Source organism: Quercus suber, unplaced genomic scaffold, assembly GCF_002906115.3.
Source record: "Quercus suber isolate HL8 unplaced genomic scaffold, Cork oak 2.0 scaffold_200, whole genome shotgun sequence".
In the NCBI taxonomy this organism is placed as follows: Eukaryota; Viridiplantae; Streptophyta; class Magnoliopsida; order Fagales; family Fagaceae; genus Quercus; species Quercus suber.
Genome location: NW_027069658.1, coordinates 46,166 through 73,766, shown reverse-complemented (window position 1 = coordinate 73,766; position 27,601 = coordinate 46,166). Strand labels below are relative to the sequence as shown.

At 37.0% G+C, this 27,601-nt stretch overlaps 1 protein-coding gene across 1 annotated transcript; it reads right to left on the bottom strand.

The window, feature by feature from the left end:
• Positions 1-5,436: 5,436 nt before the first annotated feature.
• LOC112003297 (uncharacterized) lies at positions 5,437-20,399 on the bottom strand. Its single transcript, XM_065779136.1, has 18 exons — positions 19,160-20,399; positions 17,489-18,615; positions 16,317-17,003; positions 15,736-15,942; positions 14,935-15,423; positions 14,167-14,373; positions 13,674-13,838; positions 13,177-13,341; positions 12,369-12,848; positions 11,762-11,968; positions 10,949-11,422; positions 10,358-10,564; positions 9,544-10,017; positions 8,773-8,979; positions 7,961-8,446; positions 7,066-7,314; positions 6,252-6,737; positions 5,437-5,726 (listed from the first exon to the last, which is right to left on the bottom strand). Exons 1-18 carry the CDS (start codon positions 20,397-20,399, stop codon positions 5,682-5,684), a joined length of 7,602 nt encoding a protein of 2,533 aa, XP_065635208.1. The 3' UTR covers positions 5,437-5,681.
• Positions 20,400-27,601: the final 7,202 nt, after the last annotated feature.

The window sequence follows — 27,601 nt, the reverse complement described above, 5'->3', positions numbered from 1 at the left end:
CGACGGAGGAGACGTGCGAACTCATGTCATGGGCGGTGCTCGAGTGTTGCCGTCTCCAGCGGCCAACGCTCGAGGGGATTGGAGAAAATCAAGGGAACATCACGGGGGAGGGTGTCCCGGAGCCCCTGCATCTGCTCCTCGCTTTGTTCAAGCTCCGCCGCTCCGAGAAAGGAGTTATTGGTGGCTTTGAAGCGAGCCAGCCTCAGCCCCCTTCCGCCCCCTTACTGTCAAGTTCTCCTATTCTCTTGATGCCAGTAAGGGTACGGGTTGACACTTCCCTCTAGCTAGTTTTAGGATGGGTCCGCCTAGGCCTCTGATTGTAGAACTAGCTGGTAGGAATAGTTTTAAAACACGCCTTCCTGAGCCTCTGATTGTATTTTGTACTTATCTTTTTGTGAAATAATATCAAGCTTCCTTTCTTTGCTGTTGAATCTTCTGTCTCGAACTTTTATCTTTCTGCAGTTTTTTTTTTTTTTTTGCATCACTACCAATCTTTCATAGAACGATCACTTAGAACCATCACCTGTTGCGCCGGCCAGCGCACTAATCCTTTCCACAGACGGCGCCAATTGTAGGGTCAGTTTTTGTTGCCTAAGCCCAAAAAAGATGGGTTAAAGGCCCAACGAACCCAGAACAATGAATTTGTAGAGAGTGGGTTGAAGGTTTAGGCGCTGACCGGCGTTTACGAAGCATGAACACCTTTCTCTTTTACTGAAAAAATACTTAGAACAATTTACAACTGGGGAACGCTCCTCGGCCATGGGCCGAGGAGGCTTTCTCCCTCCCAAAAACCCCCTTTTACACTTTGCTCGTATCCCATATATATTACTCTTTTCCTCCTTCTGTTGATCATTCATTGGCCTCTCCTCTGGCTGCATGTCCCATCAGAGGTTGTATCCGTGCTCAAGTGGTTCACCTTGATCGATGTAGCCCTGCCCGGGGGTTGCATCCCCATTAATGCGGCCAAAAGGGTTAGGTGAACGTATTAAGTGTTGAGGTGACAACTTGTTCTGGGTTTGTCCCCCCCCCCCTACAATTACCCTCAGTATGCCGAGGACGAGAGGGTCCTCGGCGTGGATCCAAAGAAGAGTTTTCTCTCCAAATTGGCCTCGGATAGTCATCCTTCCTCGGATTGGGCCATTTGGGCCTGGCTTGGAGTGGGCCGAGGCTGCACAATTTCCTGGCCCCACAACTTTCATAACAAATCGTAAAAGACAGGTTATTATCAGTTGTTACTAGTAAATAAAAAAGTAATTTCAGTGGTATGTTCAAATTAGATTCATTAATTTGTTGTAAAAATATTTGTGGACATACCACTTTTCAAAAATTGCATAAACAAACAAATTAGCCTAAAAACTCAAATCAAATATTTAATTGTGATATTTTAAATTGTGTTTTCAAAAGACATATTTTAAAATCATTATTTTTTATCTATAAAAATGCATATTTTCAAATAGCTAGCAGTATGTAAGTGCTTGCTTTAGTATTTAGCTAAATTTGTTAAATTTATGTGACAAATTTTGTATAACATTTATGCACTAAAATAATGCTTCAATACTTTATTGAATATAATTAATGTAACAGTTGAATGCCTAAATTGAATATGTTGAATGAAATTATAGTTTACCCTTTATTCTTTTGCTAGCATTATGGACAAATTTCTTATAACGAAAGCACTTGTATTGCAAGATTCATCTTCTAAACAAATTTTTATTGACTTGAATAATCTTCTTTCAGATCTTAGGTTATGAGAAAATGCCTCATCTTTTCATCCTAATTAATGATCGAGATGAAATAAATGCTGGGTTTGGATAAGCGTTGCATTTCAGTTTTTGCATGTTTTGCGTTTTCCTCTTCTTCTTTTTTCTTCTTTTTTTTCACGTGTTTCAGGGAGTAATGCGGCTACTATTCATGAACAGTGGCTGCACAGGTTGACTTTTCAACCGTGAATAGTACACTCGTGCACTGTTTACGGACCCACAAATATCACTTTTTAGCAACTTTTTCATTTGAAAATAGTTTCCACGGTACTATTCACACATTTAAAAATTATTTTGCTACAGTGTTTTCAGTTTTTAATTTTAGCAAAATAAGTCCTATCCAAACGGACCCAAAAAGAGTATTAATACAAAGAGGATCTTGTCAACCTCTTGGCCATGATTTCCCTTAAAAAGAAATTAGTAGAGCATTGCATCAATTTAATCCTAATTAGTTTAAAGAATAAAAAAATTGATTGAAAAAAATCATTAAAAAAAAAAAAAAAGATGATGCATTTTATTTATATTGTTACTTATTTCAACAAGATATTGGTAATTGAATGGGAGAACAATAATGTAATGATTAGTACTTGGTTGTGTATATTGAAAAAGATGTAGTCAATACATTCAAGTTTTATTTTTATTAATTTAAGTTTTTTTAATGACCACCTTAAAAAAAAATTCAATTCATGTAACTGCCACTATCCAAGAGCCTTATAACTCAAATTGGATTTTTTTTAAGAATAAAGCCAATGCATATTATTGATGAATGTTGATCAAATCAGCCTATAGTACAAAAAATGATTGAGAAATATCCTAGATTAATAAAAAAACTATAGTTAAATAAAAGGAAATATTTTATTAATATCATCAAAACCATCTTAATAATTAATTAATTTTTTTGGAGGTAATAATAATTAATTAATAATGAATGAATTACTTGAAATTTTAATGAGTTTTTTTTTTTTTTAAAGATAGAATTCTACTTTAAAATAATCTAAGTGTATATATGTATGAAGCTCCCTTCTAGAGACTTGAACTCTGGCTCTTGCCCCCCACCCCCCACAAGCACTTATACTAGTGGAGTGACCATCGCACCAAGGGTGTGTGGTGGTAATGAGTTTTAACTTAAAGTAAATAAACCATCTTTTTACCTAGTGAATCATATATCAAAAACGCATTTTATGATGGTGTGTAAAGCACGTTGTAAATTTACTATATAAAAACACAAATTATGATAAATAAATAAAAATAATAGTTAAAATAAATATTAAATTTTGTTTTAAATTCCTTGAAAATTTTGATAAAAAAATTTAGTTGGAGTACAATTTTAATTTCTTAAGACTTAATTTATAGATTTTTACCTAAAATAAATCATTCTAACAACTAATATAATAAGTGGCTTCATAATTTTGTAATTGAGTGTTTTTTTTTTTTTTTTTGGAGAAGATTGTAATGGAGTTTATCTAAAGTAATCTATTTTATTCTTAATAATAATAATTGTATGGACACGTTTTTGTGGCCCAAGCCCAAGTGATATAAAATCTTGGCCCAATGAGCTCAGTACAATAAATTTGTAGAGAGTGGGTCAAAGAACTAAGTCCTAGTGAATTTGGTAACGGCTAGTATGGATTTAAAAAGCGATCAAGCAAGAACAAAACCCATAGGGTTGGATAAACTCACTATCCAAGGAGAAAAATTTAGGTATAAATCGATAGAAATTATTGCAAATGCAGCTTTGATTGTTACAGTACCCTTCCTCTATTTTTTTGATCTCTCTTCCTTTAGGGGTCTCTTACATTATATACCTCCTTCCCAGTGATCCTGGCCCTCCATTTGTCAATCGTCCAAGCCACTACTCGAGTGTATGTTCCATCAGACACCCCTTCTGGCTCTCTGTGAGTTGCGATAGCCAAGGAAGCACTATTCAGGTGTCTTCTCCACATAAATGAGGCCAGAAAAGTAGTTGCAATGCATTTAATGCAGAGGTATCAGCTTTTCCTTAAATATTTCTTGGGTTGCTTTCCTTCTCGTGCCATCATGAGGCATGCTTCTAACATTGGAGCTTCTATGAAGTCATTGTTGTTGTTGGGATGCGTATCTGAGCTATATTTGTCATGGCTGAGGAGGAATTCCTCCTCGGACCGCCCTCTACTCCTTTCTTATACATGAGACTCTAAATCAGAATTCCTCATAACCAATTGTCCCTCCTCGAACATGCCAACGTCCTCGGACAAGGCTTAGACCCAATATATGATTTTGGGCCTTTATCCCTACAACAATAATTAATAAGTGTAAAGTTTTTTTTTTTTTTTAAATGGGAAAATAAGTGTAAAGTTGTAAACACAATAACCACTTAATGCAAACACAGTTTCTAAGATCTAACTTTTTTTTCATAAACATAGTACATGATTTTTTTTATTATTATTAATTTGTCTAATCTTTTACTAGAGAAGGAAAATTAAGATTTTTGCCACGTGATTTCAGCTCTCCATGTGAACTTTTTCTCTATTCCGTCACAGAACTTCATCTGTTTGTATGCTTTTAATCACCATGGGACTAAAAAGAGCTTCCATTTTAAACAGAGATGTCACTTGGGCTAGAAAAGCCAATTATTCATGCAGCCACCTTACATGTTTTGTAAAAACTTCATTTTAAAAGAGCAACTAAATATAGAAAAGATGTCTACAATAAGTGACAGGGGCAAGGCTCCAAACATCATTGTGAAGAAGTTGCAAAGGAAAAGAAGTTTTGGACTTAGAATCATAAAAGCAAAGCTATTTCATTTTTCCATGAGGGAAATGTTTACAAATAAATATTCAAAGAATCACTATTCTCTTGTTGTAACATCCATGAGTCTTTATTAAGAATTTTCTTGAGGACTTGATAGTGAGGATGACCAAGTCTATAATGCCAAAGTTGAGTAGAGATTTTGGGTGTTGAGACAAACAGCAGGTTTTGAAGGAGAGTGTTTACGTGAAGATTGTGTGAAGAGGATAAAGACCGTTCTCACCTCCGGCCTTTGAAGAAGATTCTCCCCCATAAGTTTTTCCTAGATTAGAACTAAAATAGAAGCAACATAATTTTATGCTTAGAGAAGGTTTCTCTTGTTTGGTGGTGATGCTGGTGAATCTTAGGATTTTTCCTGTTTTATCTCTATTTTTCTACCCCTGTCCTGTATCATTGGTCTTGAGTAATCCATTATAGATATTCAAGAGTTTTTTATTGAAGTGAAATTCCCTTCACTGTCATGCAGAAAATTTTCAGGACATTTAAGAGTTCCATCCACAAATCTGAGCAGTGAGTATTCTTCAAGAATAGAGATGAGTTGGTGTTTCCACAGAATATTTTTAGACTGATCTAACTTTACACACACAGGATTGGAACTGTTGGATAGAAGAAATAATGGGCATTTAATGGGGTAGATTTGGTGAAGAATTTGATACTAAGCATGAATTTGAGGAATAGGAATTCAAAGCCATTGTCAAAATGATCTTGGTTCTGATACTATGAAAGATTGGCAGGTGTTTAAGAAGAAAGAGATCAAAGCAGATTTGAGAAATAAGTGTGAGGCTGAAAAATGCTGAGAAAGAAACAGAGGAAGAGAAATCTGTAATTCTTCCTCTAAATGAAACTGATGTATAACATGACAGTATTTATACGGATCAGGGCCTTCACAAGCTAATGAGATTTCATCACGTGATTGAAAAACAAATAAGTACATGCTATTAGTTACGTTTGTAACAGATGGTTACAAGATGATGAAATTAACTTATTGCTAAATAACAGTGAGATTGGTTCAGTTGCCTAACTAACTGTGAGACTAGTTCAGTTGCAGTGGTCTTTCTGTTGCTGAGTTTGAGTCTGCACTCCAGTGCGTAGCATCTGAATGATCACCAACATCTATGATCTTCATATGAACATTCAACTTTCTGGGTAAGACTTCAATGGATGTGGATAAGATGGTTCCTGTTTAATGTCAAAGAAAAAGGTGCAGAATGTTAGTATACTGCCTCATCTATTTTTTCACTATACATTTATTTGTAGTATTTGAGAGATGTGAAAAATTTTGGTCATGGATAGTCAAAATTTGCAACAGATAACATATTTACAATATGGCAAATGATGAAGGACTACTGAATATACTTTTTAGAAAGGAGTTAATTATGTGTGATAGCTGCTGTGGCCAACTAACCATAGAGGTATATAGAAAAAAGAGTAAGTGTATGAAAATGCTATAAGATTTAAGGATTCGTAATTCATTATTTCCCAGGATAGCAGAAAAAGTAAAAGAAGATTTGAAATTTTTTTTTTCTTTTTTCCAGCTTTGGTGTTGAAATAGTTAAGTTATAAACTATGTCATTCTCATCTTCTCTTCTTATTTCTCTCTTTTTACTCAAATGCCATATGACACTTATCCCAAAACATAAGTTGGTAGGAAAGCATTTAATTACTTAACCGTTATTCTAACAATACACAAGGTGAAATACTAACCTCTTTTGCAATAGTGGTGGGGACGTTTGGGTATCCTTTTTCAACAGCACGCTTTGACAAATCTACTGCTTCATATACTGTCAAATTTTCAGATTCACCTCCAACATATTTTATGGTTTCCTGATTGAATGTAGTATCAACAGACTTTGGTGGGTGAAAAATGGGATCATGTTCATTTGGTTTTCTTGAATCTTCAGTTTCTTCTTTGGTTCTTGAATTCTCAATTTCCTCAAATGATTTTGATGGACCAAGAATAGCTTCATATTCATTCATTTTTCTGGATTTCTCATCAACATTTATAAATTTTGAACTAGTTCGCTCATCTGGTTTTGGGGAGTCCACATTACTCTCTTGTTTGATTGAGGATTGTGATTCACCTTTACTTTTTCCAATGGACTTACTCTTCTCCTTGTCTTCCTTTTCACTGATTTCTGGATCATTGACAATGTTGATAGTGTTGTCTTCTGCAGTAAACTTCACTGGCTCCTGTTTGATGTTACAAATGGAGCATATGTTAGTCAAATCATCTATTTTTTTTCTAAGTCCTATTTTAAGAACAAAAAATATTTGTTTGTGCATGCATAAAAGATGAATATACTAAAATAATTGCTTCTGAGTGTGATTTATATGAAAACAAAGAAGGTATGTTAATTGGTACCGTCTGACTCATCAAGACAATAGTCAAGCGTCTTATGCAATAGCAGACAATTAAATGTAGCATGTCCATTGAAAGGAAATGAAAAAAAAAGGAATTAACTCAGAGATTTCACAGCTAATTCAGGAAAGATACATCCAATAAAATAATGGTCCTTACCATGGTTCCAAGTATTTTATTGCTGTCCTCTGCTGGTTTTGATGGGTAAGCATGGCCTTCATAACTGATCCATGTTTCTGATTCACCTTTAATGGCTTGATGAGACTTTGAATTTTCCTTTCCTTCCTTGTCATTAATTATGGGTACATTCAAGTAGTCAAAATTGTCGGTTTCTGCAGCAGACTTCTTTGGAGGATTAGATGGTTCCTGTTCAATATGAGCAGACTTCTTTGGAGGATTAGATGGTTCCTGTTCAATATGAGGTTGCAAACTTGCAATAAAAGTCAGTCTATTTTTTAAGTAATAGACTTCATTGAAAAAAGATGCAAGAAAATACAGGGGAAAAAGCACACAGGCAGTGTGCTAGAAACAACAAAGAAAGTACAGACTATCTCATTTTTGAATGAGCATTGCTGCACCTATGCATATCCTGATATTTCTATGTTACTATGAAAGCAACAAAAACATGTGTCATATGGCAGCATAGGCATGCATGTTCATGAGAGAGAGAGAGATTCAAAGGTACAAAACAAACGAAATTCTTTTGACTACAGATATGTACATAAGGAAATCCAGTAATATTCATAAAACAACAATAATAATAAGCAACATAAAAATATTCTTCCCAAGAGTAAGTGTATGCTAATGGTATAAGATTTAAGGATTAGTAATTCACTATTAACCAGGATATTAAAAAAATTAAAAGAACAGTTTTTTTCAACTTTGGGGAATAGTTAAGTTGTAAATTGTGTCTTTCACTTACTCTCTTCTTTTTCTTCTTATTTCTCTCTTTTTCCTCAAATGCCATATGACACTTATCCCAAAACTTAAGTTGGTAGGAAAGCTTTTAATCACTCAACTGATTTTCTAACAATACATAGGGAGAAGTACTAACCTCTTCTACAATAGGGGTAGGGACGTTTGGGTATCCTTTCTCAACAGCAGGTTTTGATAAATTTACTACTTCATGTACTTTCAAATTTTCAAATTCGCCTCCAACATGTTTTATGGTTTCCTGATTGCATGTGGTATCAGCAGACTTTGATGGGTGAAAAATGGGATCTTGTTTGTTTGGTTTTCCTGAAGCTTCAGTTTCTTCTTTGGTTCTTGAATTCTTGATATCCTCAAATGATTTTGACGGACCAAGAAGAGCTTCACCTTCATTCAATATTCTGGACTTCTTATCAACATCTATAAATTTTGAAGTAGTTGGCTCATCCGGTTTTGGGGAGTCCACAATACTCTCCTGTTTGAATGAGGATTGTGATTCACCTTTACTTTTGCCAACTGAATTAAACTTCTCCTTGTTTTCCTTCTCACTAACTTCTGGATCATTGACATCAAAGATAGTTTTGTCTTCTGCAGTAAACTTAGCTGGTTCCTATTTGATGTTACAAATGGATCATATGTTAGTCAAACCATCTATTGCTTTTGTAATCCCTTTACTAAGGAAAAAAAATCTTTTTTTGTGCATGCTTAAAAAAAATTCTGAAATAATTGTTTATGAGTGTGATTTATATGAAAACAATGAAGATTTATTAATTGGTAATGGCTTACCCATCAAGACAAAAGTAAAAAATAATACACAATTGAAGTTAATTAAATGTAGCATGTCCACTAAAGAAAAAAATATTATGGAATTAACTATAGAAATTTCATAACTAATTAAGGAAATATGCATCCAATAAAATTCTCTCCTTCCAATACCTTGGTTCCAAGTATATTACTGCGGTCCTCCGCTGGTGTTGATAGGAAACCACTGCCTTTGTGATTGATCAATTTTTCTGATTCTCCTTTAATGGCTTGATGAGACTTTGAATTTTCATTTCTTTCCTTGTCATTAACCATGGGTACATTCAAGTTGTCAAAACTGTGGGTTTCTTCAGCAGACTTCTCTAGAGGATTAGATGAGTCCTGTTCAATATAAGGTTGCATTATAAGTCAGACTATCACTTTTTGAATAAGGATTGATGCTCCTATGCATATCCTGATATTTCTTTGTTACTATGAAAGCAACAAAAACATATATATGGCAGCATAGATGCATTTTCATGAGAGAGAGAGAGAGATTCAAAGATACAAAGGAAATGAAATTCTTTTGACTACAAATATGTACATAAGGAAATACACTTATCAAAAAAAAAAATGTACATAAGGAAATATAGTAGTATTAATGAAATAAGAAAAATACTAATAAGCATAAAAATATTCTTCTCAAGATATGTTAATGCGATAAGATTTAAGGATTTAGTAATTCATTATTTCCCAGGATTGCAGAAAAAGAAAAAGAAATTTCTTTTTTTCAACTTTGGTATTGGAATAGTTAAGTTTCAAACTGTCTTTCTCTTCTTCTCTCATTTTTTTTCTTATTTCTCTCTTATTCCTCAAAAGCCATATGCCACTTATCCCAAAACTTAAGTTAGTAGTAAAGCATTTATTCAACTGTTATTCTAACAATACATAATGCGAAATACAAACCTCTTTTGCAATAGTGGCAGGGAGGTTTGGGTATCCTTTTTCAACCACAAGTTTAGAAAAATCTACAGCTTCATACACTGTTAAATTTTCAGATTCACCTCCAACATGTTTTATGGCTTTCTGATTGTATGTAGTATCTACAGACTTTGGTGGGTGAAAAATGGGATCAGGTTCATTTGGTTTTCCAAAATTTTTAGTTTCTTCTTTGGTTCTTGAATTCTTGATGTCCTCAATTGAATTTGATGGACCAAGAAGAGCTTCATTCAATTTTCTAGATTTCTCATCAACATCTATAAATTTTGAACTAGTTGACTCGACCGGTTTTTGAGAGTACACAGTACTCTCCTGTTTGATTGAGGATTGTGATTCACTTTCACTTTTTCCAACAGACTTCTCCATTTCTTTCTTCTCACTGTCTTCTGGATCATTGACATTGTAGATGTTGTTGTCTTTCTTAGTAAAGTTCCCTGGTTCCTGTTTGATGTTACAAATGGAGCATGTGTTAGTCAAACTCAAACCATCTATAATTTTTGTAATCCCTTTTCAAAGGAAAAAAAAAAAAACCTTTCTTTTTGCATGCTTATAGTATATATATATACTGAAATAAATGTTTGTGTGTGTGATTTATATGAGAACAATGATTTGTTAATTGGTAATGGCTTACTCATCAAGACAATGGTCAACAATAATACACAGTAGCAGTTAATTAAATGTAGCATGTCTATTGTAGAAAAAAAATTACAGATTAACTATAGAAATTTCATAGCTAATTTAAGGAAAGATACATCCAACAAAACACTTTTCCTTCCAGTACCTTGGTTCCAAGTATATTACTGATGTCCTCTACTGGGGTTGATAGGAAACCACTGCCTTTGTGACTGGTAAATGTTTCTGATTCTCTTTTAATGTCTTGATGAGACTTTGAATTTTTCTTCCCTTCCTTGTCATGAACCATGGGTACATTCAAGTTGTCAAAACTGTGGGTTACTTCAGCAAACTTCTCTAGAGGATTTGATGGGTCCTGTTCAATATGAGGTTGCACTATAAGTCAGACTATCTCATTTTGAAGGGGCATTGATTCTCCTATGCATATCCTGCTATTTCTTTGTTACTATGAAAGCGACAAAAACATATATGTCAGCGGGTAGCATAGATGCATTTTCATTAATGAGAGAGAGAGAGATTCAAAGATACAAAAGAAACAAAATTCTTTTGTACGTTTGGAAATATAGCAGTATTCATGAAATAAGAATAACACTAATCAGAATAAAAATATTCTTCCCAAGAGTAAGTGTATATTAATGCAATAGGATTTAAGGATTTATTAATTCATTATTTCCCAAGCTAGTAGAAAAAGTAAGAAAATTTGACGTTATTTTAACAATACATAGTGCGGAATAATAACCTCTTCTGCAATAGTGGTAGGGAAGCTTGGGTATCCTTTTTCAACCGCAGGTTTAGAAAAATCTACAGCTTCATATACTGTCAAATTTTCAGATTCACCTCCAACATCTTTTATGGCTTTCTGATTGTACGTAGTATCGGCAAACTTTGGTGGGTGCAAAATGGGATCATGTTCATTTGGTTTTCCAGAATTTTTAGTTTCTTCTTTGGTTCTTGAATTCTTGATGTCCTCAATTGAATTTGATGAGCCAAGAAGAGCTTCATTCAATTTTCTAGATTTCTCATCAACATCTATAAATTTTGAACTAGTTGGCTCGACCGGTTTTTGGGAGTACACAGTACTCTCCTGATTGATTAAGGATTGTGATTCACTTTCACTTTTTCCAACCGACTTCTCCATGTCTTTCTTCTTACTATCTTCTGGATCATTGACATTGTAGATTTTGTTGTCTCCCTTAGTAAAGTTCCCTGGTTCCTGTTTGATGTTACAAATGGAGCATATGTTAGTCAAACTCAAACCATCTATAATTCTTGTAATCCCTTTTCAAAGAAAAAATAAAACCCTTTCTTTTTGCATGCTTAAAGTATATACATACTGAAATAAATGTTTGTGAGTGTGATTTATATGAGAACAATGAAGATTTGTCAACTGGTAATTTCTTACTCATCAAGACAATGGTCAACAATAATACACAGTAGCAGTTAATAAAATGTAGCATGTCCACTGTAGAGAAAAAATTACAGATTAACTATAGAAATTTCATAGCTAATTTAAGGAAAGATACATCCAACAAAATACTTTTCTTTCCAGTACCTTGTTTCCAAGTATATTACTGCTATCCTCTGCGGGGGTTGATAGGAAACCACTGCCTTTGTGACTGATAAATGTTTCTGATTCTCCTTTAATGGCTTGATGAGACTTTGAATTTTTCTTTCCTTCCTTGTCATGAACCATGGGTACATTCAAGTTGTCAAAACTGTGGGTTACTTCAACAGACTTCTCTAGAGGATTTGATGGGTCCTATTCAATATGAGGTTGCAATGTAAGTCAGACTATCTCATTTTGAAGGGGCATTGATTCTCCTATGCATATTTTGCTATTTCATTGTTACTATGAAAGTGACAAAAACATATATGCCAGAGGGTAGCATAGATGCATTTTCATTAATGAGAGAGAGAGAGAGAGAGAGAGAGAGAGATTCAAAGATACAGAAGAAAAAAAATTCTTTTGTACGTTTGGAAATATAGTAGTATTCATGAAATAAGAATAACACTAATCAGAATAAAAATATTCTTCCCAAGAGTAAGTATATATTAATGCAATAGGATTTAAGGATTTATTAATTTATTATTTCCCAAGCTAGTAGAAAAAGTAAGAAAATTTGACGTTATTTTAACAATACATAATGCGAAATACTAACCTCTCGTGCAATAGTGGTAGGGAAGCTTGGGTATCCTTTTTCAACTGCAGGTTTAGAAAAACCTACAGCTTTATATACTGTCAAATTTTCAGATTCACCTCCATCATCTTTTATGGCTTTCTGATTGTACATAGTATCGGCAGACTTTGGTGGGTGCAAAATGGGATCATGTTTATTTGGTTTTCCAGAATTTTCAGTTTCTTCTTTGGTTCTTGAATTCTTGATGTCCTCAATTGAATTTGATGGACCAAGAAGAGATTCATTCAATTTTCTGGATTTCTCATCAACATCAATTAATTTTGAACTAGTTGGCTCAACTGGTTTTTGGGAGTACACAGTACTTTCCTGTTTGATTGAGAATTGTGATTTTCCTTCACTTTTTGCAACAAACTTACTCATCTCCTTGTCTTCCTTCTCTCTATCTTCTGGATCATTGACATTGTAGATGGTGTTGTCTTTTGCAGTAAACTTCCTTGGTTCCTATTTGATGTTACAAATGGAGCATGTGTAAGTCAAACCATCTATTGTTTTTGTAATCCCATTTCAAAGAAAAAAAAAATCTTTCTTTGTGCATGCTTAAAGGACATATATACTGAAATATGTTTGAGTGTGATTTGTATGGAAAAAAAATAAAGATTTGTTAATTGGTAATGACTTACACATCAAGACACTAGTTAACAATAATACACAATGGCAGTTAATTAAATGTAGCATATTCATTGAAGAAAAAAAAATACATACTAACTATAGAAATTTCACAGCTAATTAAGGAAAGATACATCCAACAAAATACTGTTTCTTCCGGTACCTTGATTCCAAGTATATTATCGATGTCCTCTGCTGGTTTTGATAGGTGTGCACTGCCTTCACTTTTTGCAACAAACTTACTCATCTCCTTGTCTTCCTTCTCTCTGTCTTCTGGATCATTGACATTGTAGATGGTGTTGTCTTTTGCAGTAAACTTCCTTGGTTCCTATTTGATATTACAAATGGAGCATGTGTAAGTCAAACCATCTATTGTTTATGTAGTCCCTTTTCAAAGGAAAAAAAAAATCTTTCTTTGTGCACGCTTAAAGGACATATATACTGCAATATGTTTGAGTGTGATTTATATGAAAAAAAAAATAAAGATTTGTTAATTGGTAATGACTTATCCATCAAGACACTAGTTAACAATAATACACAATGGCAATTAATTAAATGTAGCATGTTCACTGAAGGAAAAAAAAAATACATACTAACTATAGAAATTTCATAGCTAATTAAGGAAAGATACATCCAACAAAATACTATTCCTTTCAGTACCTTGATTCCAAGTATATTATCGATGTCCTCTGTTGGTTTAGATAGGTGTGCACTGCCTTCACTTTTTGCAACAAACTTACTCATCTCCTTGTCTTCCTTCTCTCTGTCTTCTGGATCATTGACATTGTAAATGGTGTTGTCTTTTGCAGTAAACTTCATTGGTTCCTGTTTGATGTTACAAATGGAGCATGTGTAAGTCAAACCATCTATTGTTTTGTAATCCCTTTTCAAAGAAAAAAAAAAAAATCTTTCTTTGTGCATGCTTAAAGGACATATATACTTAAATATGTTTGAGTGTGATTTATATGAAAAAAATTAAGATTTGTTAATTGGTAATGACTTACACATGAAGACACTAGTTAACAATAATACACAATGGCAGTTAATTAAATGTAGCATGTTCACTGAAGAAAAAAAAATACATATTATCTATAGAAATTTCATAGCTAATAAAGGAAAGATACATCTAACAAAATACTGTTCCTTCCGGTACCTTGATTCCAAGTATATTATCAATGTCCTCTGTTGATTTTGATAGGTGAGCACTGACTTCATGACTGATCAATGTTTCTGATCCACCTTTAATGGCTTGATAAGACTTTGAAATTTCCCTTCCATCCTCGTCATTAACCATGGGTACATTTAAGTTGTCATAACTTTGGGTTTCCAAAGCAAACTTCTCCGGAGTATTAGATGGGCCCTGTTCAATATCAGGTTGCACTATAAGTCAGACTATCTAATTTTGGATGAGCATTACTTCTCCTATGCATATCCTGAGCTTTCTTTTTTACTATGAAAGCACCAAATACATATATATCAGATGGCAGCATGGACATGCATGTTCATATGAGAGAGAGAGAGAGAGAGAGAGAGAGAGAGAGAGATTCAAAGGTACAAAAGAAACAAAATCCTTTTTGACTACAAATATGTACGTAAGGAAATATAGTATTAATGAAATAAGAATAATACTAACTAGCACAAAAATTTCCTTCCCAAGAGTAAGTGTATGTTAAATTGTGAATGCTATAAGATTTAAAGATTAGTAATTCATTATTCCCAGCATTGTAGAAAAAGTAAAAGTTTTAATTTTTAATTTTTAAAACTGCGGTGTTGGAATAGTTAAGTTATAAACTGTGTCTTTCTCTTCTTATTTCTCTCTTTTTCCTTAAAAGCCATATGCCGCTTATCCTAAAACTAAAGTTTATAGGAAAGCATTTAATCAATTAACCATTATTCTAACAACATAAGGTGAAATACTAACCTTTTCTGCAATAGTGGCAGGATGTTTAGGGTATCCTTTTGCAAGAGCAGATTTTGATAAATCTACTACATCTGTCAAATTTTCAGATTCACCTCCAACTACTTCATATCCTTTTATGGTTTCCTGAGTGAATGTAGTATCAGCAGCCTTTGGTAGGCGAAAAATGGGATCATGTTCATTTGGTTTTCTTGAATCTTCAGTTTCTTCTTTGGTTCTTGAATTCTCAATGTCCTCAAGTGATTTTGACGTACCATGAAGAGCTTCAACATCATTCAACTTTCTAGATTTCTCATCAACATCTATAAATTTTGAACTAGTTGGCTTGTCCAGTTTTAGGGAGTCCACAATACTCTTCTGTTTGATTGAGGATTGTGATTCATCTTCACTTTTTCCAACAGAATTATACTTCTCCTTGTCTTTCTTCTCACTAACTTCTCGATCATTGACATTAAAGATAGTGTTGTCTTCTGCAGTAAACTTCCCTGGTTCCTGTTTGATGTTACAAATGGAGCATATGTTAGTCTATCTCTTGATTTTGTAATTCCCTTTCTAAGAAATAAAATCTTTCTGTGTGCATGCTTAAAAACAATATACTGAAATAATTGTTTGTGAGTGTAATTTATATGAAAAAAAATGAAGATTTATTATTTGGTAATGGCTGGCTCATCAAGACAATAGTAAAAAAATAGTACGCAAAAGCAGTTAATTAAATGAAGCACGTCCAATAACGGAATCAACTCTATAATTTTGATTGCTAATTCAAGAAAGATACATCCAACAAAATATTGTTCCTTCCATTACCATTGTTCTAAGTATATTACTGTTGTCCTCTGCTGGTTTTGATAGAGAAGCACTGCCTTCATGACTGATCAATATTTCTGATTCACCTTTAATGGTTTGATGAGACTTTGAATTTTCCTTTCCTTCCTTTTCATTAACCTTAGGTACATTCAAGTCGACAAAACTGTGGGTTTCTTCAGCAGGCTTCTCTTGAGGATTAGATGGGTCCTGTTCAATATGACGTTGCGCTATAAGTCAGACTAACTCATTTTGAATGAGCATTGCTGCTCCTATGCATGTCCTGATTTTTATTTGTTACTATGAAAGCAACAAAAGCATATATGTCAGATGGCAGCATAGATGTGTTCATGAGAGAGAGAGATTCAAAGGTACAAAACAAATGAAATTTTTTACTACATATATGCACATAAGGATATGTAGTAATATTCATGAAATAACAATAATATTAATTAGCCCAAAAATATTCTTCCCATTTTGTAGACTTAAAAGTATGGCCAAGCTTCATTAGCCTCAATCATGATTTTCTTTCTTGATATAATACGTGTGCAAAAGTAATCATTAATTGCAATAGGAATACTAACCATCAAGTTTTCGAAACCACTGTTATTAGATGGGGGAGCAGTGAAATCCTCCACCATAGGTTGTGCAGCTGGAGTTATATTCAGAGGTGGTTGTTCATCCCATGAATAAGTATTTGCAATGTCCTCCAAATGAGATTGTAAGATGACTATGTGTAACTGTTGATCTGAAGTTGATGAGGAGGCTTGATCAGTTGGGATTTTTCCTGCTAATACAGAAGTTGGAGATGAGGATGAACTTGAGTCGATAGGGACCTCTTCAACCACCAACTCTTGTTGTGCAGCTGATGCAATGGGGTCATCAGAATTCTGGTTTAACCCAGAAGTTCCACTTTCTGTGATAATTTGTTCATTTTTATCCTCTTGAATTGAATCCAAGTTGTCATTGGCCTCGGTTGGCTTTGAGATGTCCATGATGCCCTCATCTTCAGTAAGCTTAATTTGACTTCCACCAACATCTTCAATATTCTTTGAGTCCTTATTCCCCTCAGTTGGTTTTACAGAGTCCAATATGGCTTGATTCTCAGTAAGCTTTTCAGTCTCTTGCTTGATCACTAGCTGCGATCCACCATCTATGTCTTCATTTATCTTCAATTCTTTCATGTCAGTTGTGGCCTGAGATACTCCATAATTAGCATCATCAATAGTCTTCTCGTTCCTTGTAGACATCTCCTGCGGATAAGATAAATCCTGCTTAAGATTCACAAGGTCCAGTGGTGAGTATAATAATTTATATTTCTGTTCTTTCTTCTTAAATGAGAGATCATTACCTAGTGTTGGTCCTAAAGAAATAATATATAAATATAATTTTGAAAAATATGTTTTGGCAACTTTTGCAAATCTACAAAAAATACTTTAGATACTTAACATAATATGACATTTGATTTTAGTATAATTTATGTTTAAAGTTAGGCCTTAGTGCAATGGCAAGTGCCCTTCCACCAAAAGAGACAAGTCACACATTAGGTTTTAGGATTTAGCCTCTCCAAACAAAAGTGGGGTTAAGGCTGCCTACCTTTACCTCTTCCAGAACCAGCAAAAGTGAGAGCTTTGTACATTGGTACGAACTTTATTTATTAAAATTTTGAACTTTGAACCACTCAAATTTTAAAATTCTGTGTTGTTTGGTTGTATAAACCAACCATTATATAATAGCATAAAAATGACTGACTGACCTTTGGTTTTTCAGAATAAACCTCATTAGGGGAATGGCCCATCGACTTCCCCACATGTATTTGAGAATCTGAAGAATTAGAAGACTCGGGTTTGGGTTCCTTAACTTCTTCCACTACTTGTTTGATGTCATCATGGATCATATGTTTGATGTTTATTGACTGAACTTGACTCTCTCCAGATATGTCAATTGCTGAAGATGACAACGAACTCATAGCAGTTAACTCTTGATCATCCACCCGTTGTGGACGTATGGATGACATAATGTCATCATCAAAATTCTTGTTGATTCCCAAAACTCCTACTTCTACAATATCCTTCTGACTGTCTTCATGTCTAGATTTTGATTCATAATTCTGTAGTCCGGATATGTCAGACGAGGCTCCCCACATTCCTTCGCTGCCAAAAGTGGCCTCCTTTTCCATTTCCTCATCATATGTCTCGGATTCTGCATCAATGGCTGAATTGGTTCCATCCAATGACAGTGGAGGGGAACCATCCGAGAACTCCACTTGCAAATCAGAAGCTATGGAATGGGTTGGAGTATGACAATAGGCCTTTTCTGCAAAAAATGCACTGCCCTCCCTTCTGTTCTTGTCATCTGCTGATGGGCTAGTATCAAATAAAGGTTCACTTTCAGGCTTAGGTGGTAAACACCTTATGGACTTTAGTGAAAGACTTGGTGAAGGACTTGGTTTTGGATTTTTTGAAAATTCAGCTCTGTAATCATTGAGGGTCTGTTCATTTTCTTCAGATGAAGCTGATGAGTCTGAGTCGTCATTACTGCTTTCATTTAAATTTGGCTCCATGTGCACTTCACTTGTATACATTGACCCAATACCATGAGATCTCTCCATTTCCTCTCCTCCTTTGATGTCAGTGTGCACTTCACTCGTATACATTGACCCCATACCATGAGATCCCTCCATTTCCTCTTCTCCTTTGATGTCAGTCATGTTATCTTTAGTTATTTTATCCTCTTCACGATTGATTTCCACTGAGTTTATTATCTGACTGGGAGCTTGGGCTCCAGTTTCAGCAAGATCAGGAGTGGAATCAGTAGGGAAAATGCTTTCATCACCATCTTTAGAAAATAGTCGTTCAATTTGCTGATTAGGTTCTCCTTTCTCTGCAAGGGAAAAAGGTTATTGATTCAAATTTGGAAGCAGAAGTAACCTCAATATTCTTATCATCAGATGAAATAAGAATAGAAACTAATGGCTTGTTTGGAAGTTTAGAGAGGGAGGAGAGTAGAGGAGAGTAGAGGGAAGGGGAGTAGTGGGGAGGAGAGTAGAGGAGAATGATTCACCTCCACCTTATTTGGATGTTTTTAAAATTAGTAAGGGGGAAGGGATTAATTAGCCCTTCTCCTTGTGTAATTTTGTTAATATAATAAGGGTAAATTAGGTAATTTATTTGGTCAATAGTTTATGTACTTTACTCCCCCTCCAAATCTCTCCAATTTGGAGGAATTAAAATTAGGGGGTTAGAGGGAGTCCAAACCCCTCCAAACTCCTCCAAACCCCTCCCCCTCATCCTTTAAAAAACTTCCAAATAAGGTAATTGCATTACTCTCCCTCCCTCTACTCTACTCCCCCTCCTTTTTTAAACATCCAAACATGCCATAAGTAAGATCTTAAAATGGAGGAAAAAAAATGAAAAATTGATCTTACTTGACTGCATTTGGAATCTTGAGTATCCTGGTCCCTCCAAATTCTGTGTTCCTTTCTCTGAAACAAAAGGAGGGTTGAATTTTGAGCCACTTCGATCTTGCATGGATCCTGATGGCAAAGAAGGTCCCAATTGGAAGCTCTCATGCCTGCAGAATAGCATTTCCTTTTGATTATCTGACATGAATTCTTGCTGAAAACTGCCTCCCATTAGATTAGGCTTTTCTTCAAGTGGGTCATAGGGGAGGTCAAATGGGTTTCCTTTTGGTAACAAAATAGAAGGGGCTGAACTAGGCATTTGTAAGCCTTCAGTTTCCTCTAAAATGTTTGGGACATCAAAAGGGTTGCTTTTTGCAACAATTGGAGCAATTTGACCTTGTGGATTACCGTCCAAGTCAATCAAACCTTTCTCAGCCTGCATTCGAAATAACTTTCTTGCTCTTCGTTTTGCGATTAGACTTTCCAGCCTTCTGTTCCTTTCTAACTCGGATAGCCCCAAATCCCTAAGATTTTTCTGATCATCCTCTGTCCATTCCAATGCCTTATTCCCATCCTCTTGTACCTCTTCTTCGTCATCATCTTCTGCTTCTTCCATGTTGTCAGCCTCCAACTCAATGCCACTGTTATCAGATTTACCAGACTCTTCTGCACCATCACTTGATATGTGCTCCGACCGTGATTCAGAATCTAACAATGCATGGTGTTCATCATCAACATTTTGAATACCTTTAGCTGCTAACATGTTAGCAAACGAACTCTCGCCATGTTCAGAAGAATGAAATTCTTTCTCCTCCATGGTAATTTTACCAGTTGAGTTCTCATTTTCTTCCTTCTTAGCAGTTTGAATATCCAATTCTTTGTTCTTCTCTTTCACATTTCTTCGTCGACTTGTATGACTTTGTAAGTGGGAGCCATCATTTCTATTGACAACAACATCATCTTCAGCAGACTTAGACTTCTCCTGTAATATTACATTGCTGCTTTTATCATCTCCATTGACACTTCTAATGTGGGATTGATGGGAACTCCAATAGGTTCTAAGAAGAACAGCAATAAAAACAAGAAATGGGGAAGAGTAGACCAAAATTTTGAAAATGAGAGGAAAAAATATATATAGCAGGAAGAAGAATGAGAAAACACCAGAAACATATGGATGCTTTTGTACAAATCTGTAACTGGTCTTCATGGAAAACTCGAGAATTCTATATACAAAAACTTTAACATCCCTTGCATCTATACCCATGTCTATTTCTTTATGTTGTGTATATATATATATATATATGGTTCAAAACCCACCTCTAGAAACTAATCTAAAGCAGCATACAACCCTTGCAGATTTTTGACAGTACAAAACAATGAGACTAACATTGAAAAGGCAATATCTGCATTTAGATAAACAATAAGTACAAGATGGTTTATGGGTAAGAAATGGAGAGTTGGAAATGATTTTTTTTTAATAGAAAACTGAAGGAAATGTAAGAAACAAATGAAGAGGAAAGGAGAGGTCAGTTTTCCTACAAAATATTACGAAGTCAAATCTTAACTCTGGTCCCAAAAAATGTGGAATTGAGAAGCCAATTTAGGAAAAATATTGTTAAGCTGATAGCTTTTGGAGATCCTTGAATACCGGAGTTTTACCTAGTATTTGTCTTCCTGTCTTCATGGGATAATAAAAGGACAAAATAGAAAACAGGTATACGAGGGATCGGTGGTTGTTTATGCTATGTGTGTGTGTGTCATAACCTTGTGGTTTTTCAATGACCAACAATTACCATACACATTTCTTGATCTGCATGATCAGTGGGGCTCATCACATCTGATTATAAAATCATTTGTTACCATACAGATTTCTTGTTCTGCATGATTAGTGGGCCTCATCACATCTAATCATAAATCAATTGAACCTAATCATCTTTGTTGGAAAGATCAGAGAGTACCAACAGAATTGCAAGACTGTTGACCCTTTTCCTACCAACTTTAGATAACATATTTCACACATGTTGAGTCATTTCCTAACTTTTAAAAATCTAAATTCTAGAAGCTAAAATAAATAAATTATATATACAGCCAAGCCCCCAAAGCCATGTCTATCTTTAAAGGAAAAACGAAAAGTTAAAATTCAACATGATTTTTACTCACAACTCAGCTTGACTTCTCGTTTGTGGGAAAAAAATACTAGGAAACTTGGCCAAGTGGTAGCAGACAAAATTGCTGATTTTTTCCTTGTAATGTAGACTGTAGACGGCCATAAGGGTTGGTTTAGAGGATATCCCAGCTTTCTTGGAACCCCAGATAGTAATTGACTTAACAATTTACAAAGAAATTAATAAAATCTCTATTGATTCCATAAAAAATAAAATAATAAATAAATAAAAATTTTCAATCTGAGCCCAAGGTAAGTTTAATGGACTTGAAAGACTTTTTCTAAAGTCAAAGTTCTAAGTTTCATCTATCATATTATTAATCTCATCTTTTGTAGTAAGGAAGTGAAATAGTTTGAACAAGAGTTTGGACATCATTTATTTTATATAATAAATAAATAAATAAATCTTGATCTAGCCCATTTTGAAACAGGATAGGTCAATCGAACATCGTCTATTGCACAGTTGAAGCCCAAAATAAAAGCACCAAATGTCTGTTGCTGATTAGCCTAACTAAGCTATCATGGATTTCACCACTCATAACTCACCATATAGGCAAGTTGTGAGTTTTCTTGTGTACTAACATTATTCATTTATTTGAGAACCCTATGGGTGTAAAAAAACCAGCCAACTAGATGGACAGATTGAAAATTAATTGAAATTTTCGAGTTTTGGGCAATTTTCTCTGATAACAATTTGTTGGCAATGCTAGATTTTTTCACCTTGACATCGATCGAACCAAATTGATACACACACACACACACACACACACATATTAGTTATTTATTTATGTAACTTAGAGTCAATAACTTAGTGGTATGATATGCATTCCCCCCCCCCCTCTCTCTCTCTCTCACAAGAGATGCTACTGTCATGATTTGTCTTCTTGATATGGGTATGTCTTCTTCTCTTTTTCTTCTTGCTTTTGTTTCTTGCATCCTAAACACAAAAAATTCCACTGAATGAAATTGATACCGACTGTAGTTAGGTCGGTTAAGTGCAAAAATTGCCTTTAACACTGACCAACTCGAACTGATTTCACCCCTAACAATCCCTATCTCACTCCATTTAACACATATGTTTCTCATGCAAACCTCTGAACATAAATGCACTTGGTCGACTGCATATGCCTTCTCTGTTTGTTTCAACATTAACATTTTCTTAAAAATGGTTCATTTTCCAGAGGACATTTTTTGGAAAACTATCTTATTTTCTGGTGTTTGGTAACTGTAGAGACTGGGTTTGAGCACTTCTACTGTTGAGTGAGTGGACTTAAGCTCAGCTAGCCTAATACAATGAATTTGTAGAGAGCGGGTTCAAAAACTAGGCCCTAGTGAGGGATACAATGACTGAGCATGGATGCATAGGGATTGACATCACGAACTTGGATTAAAATGTGCAATGATGCTCCTCGGCTCTCCTCCGGGGAGCTTGAAGTTCTTTTATTTCTTTAATGAACGGTTACAAAGATTTCTGCGATGGTATAGAATGCTACAGTGCTCTATATTTCTACTGGCCTTTCTCCTTCTTTTCGTCCCTCTTTCAAGAGGGATTCCTTATATTATATACCCCTTTTTAGTTGATCTTAGCCCTACATTTGTTGATCAAGCAGGTCACTACTTGAGTGCTTGTCCCATCAACCGCCTTCCCATTCTTTCTGTGGGCTGTGGCAGCCAAGGCTGCACTGTTCAGGTGTCATTTCCTCATTAATGCGGCCAGAATGTTAGTTATGGGCATTTAATGTGGAGGTGACAGTTCGTCTTAGACTTGCTCCTTCACCATGCCTCCATGGCCAACACGTTGTACTTGTTCATTCTCTTTAAACGCTCGGGAAGGTTGCTTTTGGTGGGCCCTTACTTCCTCCTCTCATGGTCTCGGTTGGCCGAGGACATGGTCGTCCTCGACAAGCTCCTAGGTAATTTGGACTTTCACACTCCGTCCTCAGGCATTTCTTCATCCTCGGCGTGGGCCTTGGGCTCGGTACGAAGTGGGCCGGGGTTGCTAGATTCTCTGACCCCACAATAACCCTTCAAAATCCTACGGTCTAGGTCCTTGGGCAAAGAGGAGGTTTTGACATCCTCGGGCCATCGTGATGGCTTGTCACATCTTATCCCTTGTCAGTGCCAGTCTTTTCGCCTGTCCAAGGCATGTTCCTGGCGCTTTGGTATACGGAGCGCGCCCTCATTTAATTCTAGCGGCTCTGTGCTTTCCACGTTCAACGGCATGATGCCAATCCAACGGCTGGGCTTTCCCAGCTTTATGGGCGGGAAAACTTGCATGGTTATCTTTAATTGGGGGTATAAATACCCGTTTGATCTGACCGGCTTCCTTACTTTTGCACTCAAGAGTTCTTACGCACGTTCATTGAATTCGATCAGATCTCCAACTACACTCACGCCTTTTTCAGCACAAAAAGCTTATCCGAGGAGCCTTTCCTCATTTCTGTAAGTCTTCTTTTCTCTTTCTAGTTCAAACTTTCTCTCTGAGTCCTTTCTTTCCTTCGCCCTTTCTTGAGTTTCTTAGCCGTTGCTAGGGATGGGTAGATTTAAGAAGTTAGTTGAGTCTGAAGAGTCGATGGAAAAATTCATCGCCGATTATAGGATACCCAGTAACGTGAGCTTGAGGTACTGTGCGGAAGGGGAATGGCACATTCGGAAGGAGGAGGGTGAGGTTGTGATTCCCATAATCGCCTTCCTTGAAGGCAGTATGAGAATCCCCATGGGGCCAGTAATGAAGGGTTACCTTAGGTACTTTAGGTTAGGCCCCATACAATGCGCCACCAAAGTGTTCAGAATCTTGGGTTGTGTGGACGCCTTGAATGAGAAGATAGGGCTAAGGTTAACCCATCACGATATGAATTGGTGCTACAACCTCCAAAGACTAAAGAGTAAGTCTTATTATATGAAGATGAAAGACAACAAGGTCCGGCTTATCCAGTGCCTTCCTGAATCCAGTAAGGGGTTGAACAAAGACTTTCTCATCATGTCCGGGGAGTGGCATGGTGGGTTTCACTGCTCGACAGAGGAAGGAGAGCCAGGTGGGTTACTTTGAGTGGGAGATGGTTTAGTCTTTCGGGTTGCAGGCCTACTTTGTTTGGTTGCTGACAAGAGTATACTATCTTTTCTGTAGATCCGCACGCCTTTGAGCGTCATTTTAACTTGGTCAACAAGGAGGACTTGGAAAAGGTCCTCAGGGCAGAGATCTTTGTGAACGAGGCTAATGACCAAGTTAGAGCCGCCTACAAGATCCTCGGGTACGAGCCGCTCCAGAAGTCATTCTCTGCTCTGAAGCAGGTGATTAGAGCCAATGATCCTCAGCTTCACCAAATCACTGTGGTGGAGCATGGGTTCTCGTTCTCTGAAGGGTCTCTTACTTCGAAAGATATTCCGTTGGCAGGTACTTCTACATCCGGCTAAGCTACAGAGGCCGAGGAAGAGGAGCTAAAAGAAGAGAAAGAGGTTGCTAACTTGGGTCCATCCGAGGACGAATTTAGTGCTTTCGACCAAATCCACCTAGTCGAGGATCCTTCTAGTGACTTAGGCGATCCTAATCTGACCAAGGCGGACCTCCTCTCTGCAAGTACTTCTCCCCAAGTCGAGATGGGCTTTAAGAGGCAACCCCAGACCAGCCTGCTCGACCTGCTTGAGGGTCAGCCGGGAAAGGAGGAGCCAGGAAAGCCCCAATCCAAGCTTCCTCATGCGCTATCCAAGTCTCAGTCTATCCAGACTAGGTCGTCTTCTGCCCAGTTTAAGCTTCTTCCTTCTCCACCTCAGCCAAGCTTACCACCAAGGCCTGAACCTGTTGATCCCAAGCGTAAGAAAGATCCTAAAGGCAAAAGGCCCATGGGAGCTGAAAGGACTCGCTCTTCTCCTGAGGAGGCTGAGGCTCGTCGCCCTCTTAAGCAACAGAAAACTGGGCACCAAGGCCAAGGAAGAGAGGTGGCTGTGCAGTCCAAGGCCCAGGCATGGCTCCTTGCCCCAATACTCCATGGGGAGCCTTTGATGGATAATGCCTCCCTCAAGGACTTCAGAAGGGGTGAAGGCGCATATGTGACTGATGCACTTGAGAGGTCCTTGCTAGTCCCCGCCGATATAGCTCAATTGGGAGACCTAAGGAGGCAGTAGGTCATCCTTAGCATGAAGAGGTACTTAGGCATGGTAAGCCATCCGACGCTTAAGACTTCATTGATTTTTGCTCTTCGGTTCCCAACTTATCGTCTGCTTGTTTCGATTTGCAGGCTGTCCAAGCCATTTATAGGTTGGAGGAAAAGACCAATAACCAGAGCAAGGCCCTAGACCAGGAACGCAACAGGCGCCTGGAAGCCATGCAGACCCTTAAGAACTCTGAGTCTAACCTGAAGAAGGCAATGAAATATCTAAAGGAGGCGATGAAGGAGAGAGATAGCGCGGTGTCAGGCTTAGCTAGCGCTTAGAAATAGGCCACCAACCAGACGAGGCGCTTTCAAGATGCTGAGAACCAACTGAAGATTGCCAAGTAGCACATCGCCAACCTAAGCAGAAGTTGGCCGAGGCAATGGGGGCAAAGGATGTTGCCGAGCACATCAGGGATGAGGCTCTGAGAGCCAAAGCAAAGGCCGAGTTGCGAGGGTGGAGACCGAGAGCTCTAAAGAGCAAGCGGAGGAGGAGGCCTTTGCTAAAGGAGTGGCTAAGACCGAGGCTGCCCTTAAGGCCCAAGTCCCTAAGGTATGTAGGTGCTATTGCTCCCAGACTTGGAATGAGGCCCTTAACCAAGTAGGGGTCAAGGCCTCGTCTAAGCTCAGGAGGGCCGAGAGAGTGTATTACCCTTTTGCTATTCGAGAGGCTGCCTCTGCCACTTCTGTAGCCAACGCTGTCCCTGAAGTGGCAGATGGGGACCAAGCTGATGCTGCCAAGGATCCTCCTTCTACTGATAGGCCTGCTGAGGAGGCTGAGCGTCAGAGGGTGCCAGAGGAAGGGAAAACCAGTAACCTGGAAGTGCCCCTAGATGTGGTGAAGCCCCCTCTTAGTCCTCAAGTCCCTCCTATCGACCCTTAGGCTCTTCTTGCCGAGGGGGACCTTCCCCAAGTTGCCCCTCCAGCCAAGGAGACAGCTCTCATGGTAGTGCCTCTGCAAGCTGTTCCCCTAGGTCAAGGCTCCGTAGACCCCGATGACACCTCTAGATAGCCTCCCAAGGGGGGAATAAAGCTCAAGTCGAAGAAATAGGCTGTCTTAGCTAACTTTTGTCTTCTTTTTTCTACTTTTGTTGTTGTTGTTGTTTTTTTTTTTTTTTTTTTAAAGCACTGTACTGCTACTTTTAAATTGAATACATGAATCACCTCTTTTTTACTTTATATGTTAATTGTTATTGTGATGAATTTTACCACTGATATAACCTAGGCTTTAATTATTAGCTTCACAATTTCAGAAGCTCATCATGCTTTTGATTCTGAATTGGCAGCCAAAAAATGTAAAGGCAATAGTGACAGTTTTCACTTAGACTTATTCTTGCTGAATTGAATACTCAAGGAAACCATTAGTCGCTGACCATGCTAGGGGGTTAAGTTCAATGTGCTTCGGAATGCCTCAAGTGATGCTTATGGGCTTGTGTTTATTCACACCTTTGCCGAGGATAGCTAGTTTCGCCAGAGGTCTGAGTCCGAGGACCATGCAAGACCTTGGTTTTGTCTAACCCTTAGGTTCCTCTGTAAGTGACTAATTTCCCCATAGGTTTGAGTCTGTAGACCATGCAAAATCTTGGTTCTATCTAACACTTAGATTCCCCTATAAGTAGCTAGTTTCCCTATAGGTTTGAGTCCGTAGACCATGCAAGATCTTGGTTTAGTCTAGTACTCAGGTTTATCTTGAAGTGGTTAGTTTTCCCATAGGTTTGAGTCCGAGGATCATGCAAGACCCTGGTTCAGTCTAGTACCCAGGTTTTCCTCGAAGTGGTTCAGTCTAGTTCTTTAGGTGGCCGCCAAAATATAATATATATATATATATATATAATCATAATAGACCTGAAATTCGAATCACAAGAAAAAGGATGCTTTTATTAATAATAATACCTTCTCAGGTTATTTACATTCCATAGTCAAGGTACAGGTTTTTCGTCTAAGTCTTCTAAGTAGTATGCACCTATCCCCGCTACCGAGGTAATTCAATATGGCCCCTCTCAGTTGGGCCCCAGCTTTCCCCAGGAAGGGTTCTTGGCAACCCCTACAACTTTCCTCAACACTAGGTCTCCTGATGCTAGTGGTCTTAGCTTCACATTGGCATCATATCCCTACTTGAGCTTTTGGTGGTAATAGGCCAGCTGGATCATTGCC

Bases quoted from the DNA above. Each gene is read 5' to 3' on its own strand.
- LOC112003297 (XM_065779136.1), bottom strand. From the start codon at position 20,399: ATGGGTATAGATGCAAGGGATGTTAAAGTTTTTGTATATAGAATTCTC. The intron at 13,342-13,673 runs GTACTGAAAGGA...AATATCAAATAG, and splicing joins ATAATATACTTGGAATCAAG to GAACCAAGGAAGTTTACTGC. The intron at 12,849-13,176 runs GTACCGGAAGAA...AACATCAAATAG, and splicing joins ATAATATACTTGGAATCAAG to GAACCAAGGAAGTTTACTGC.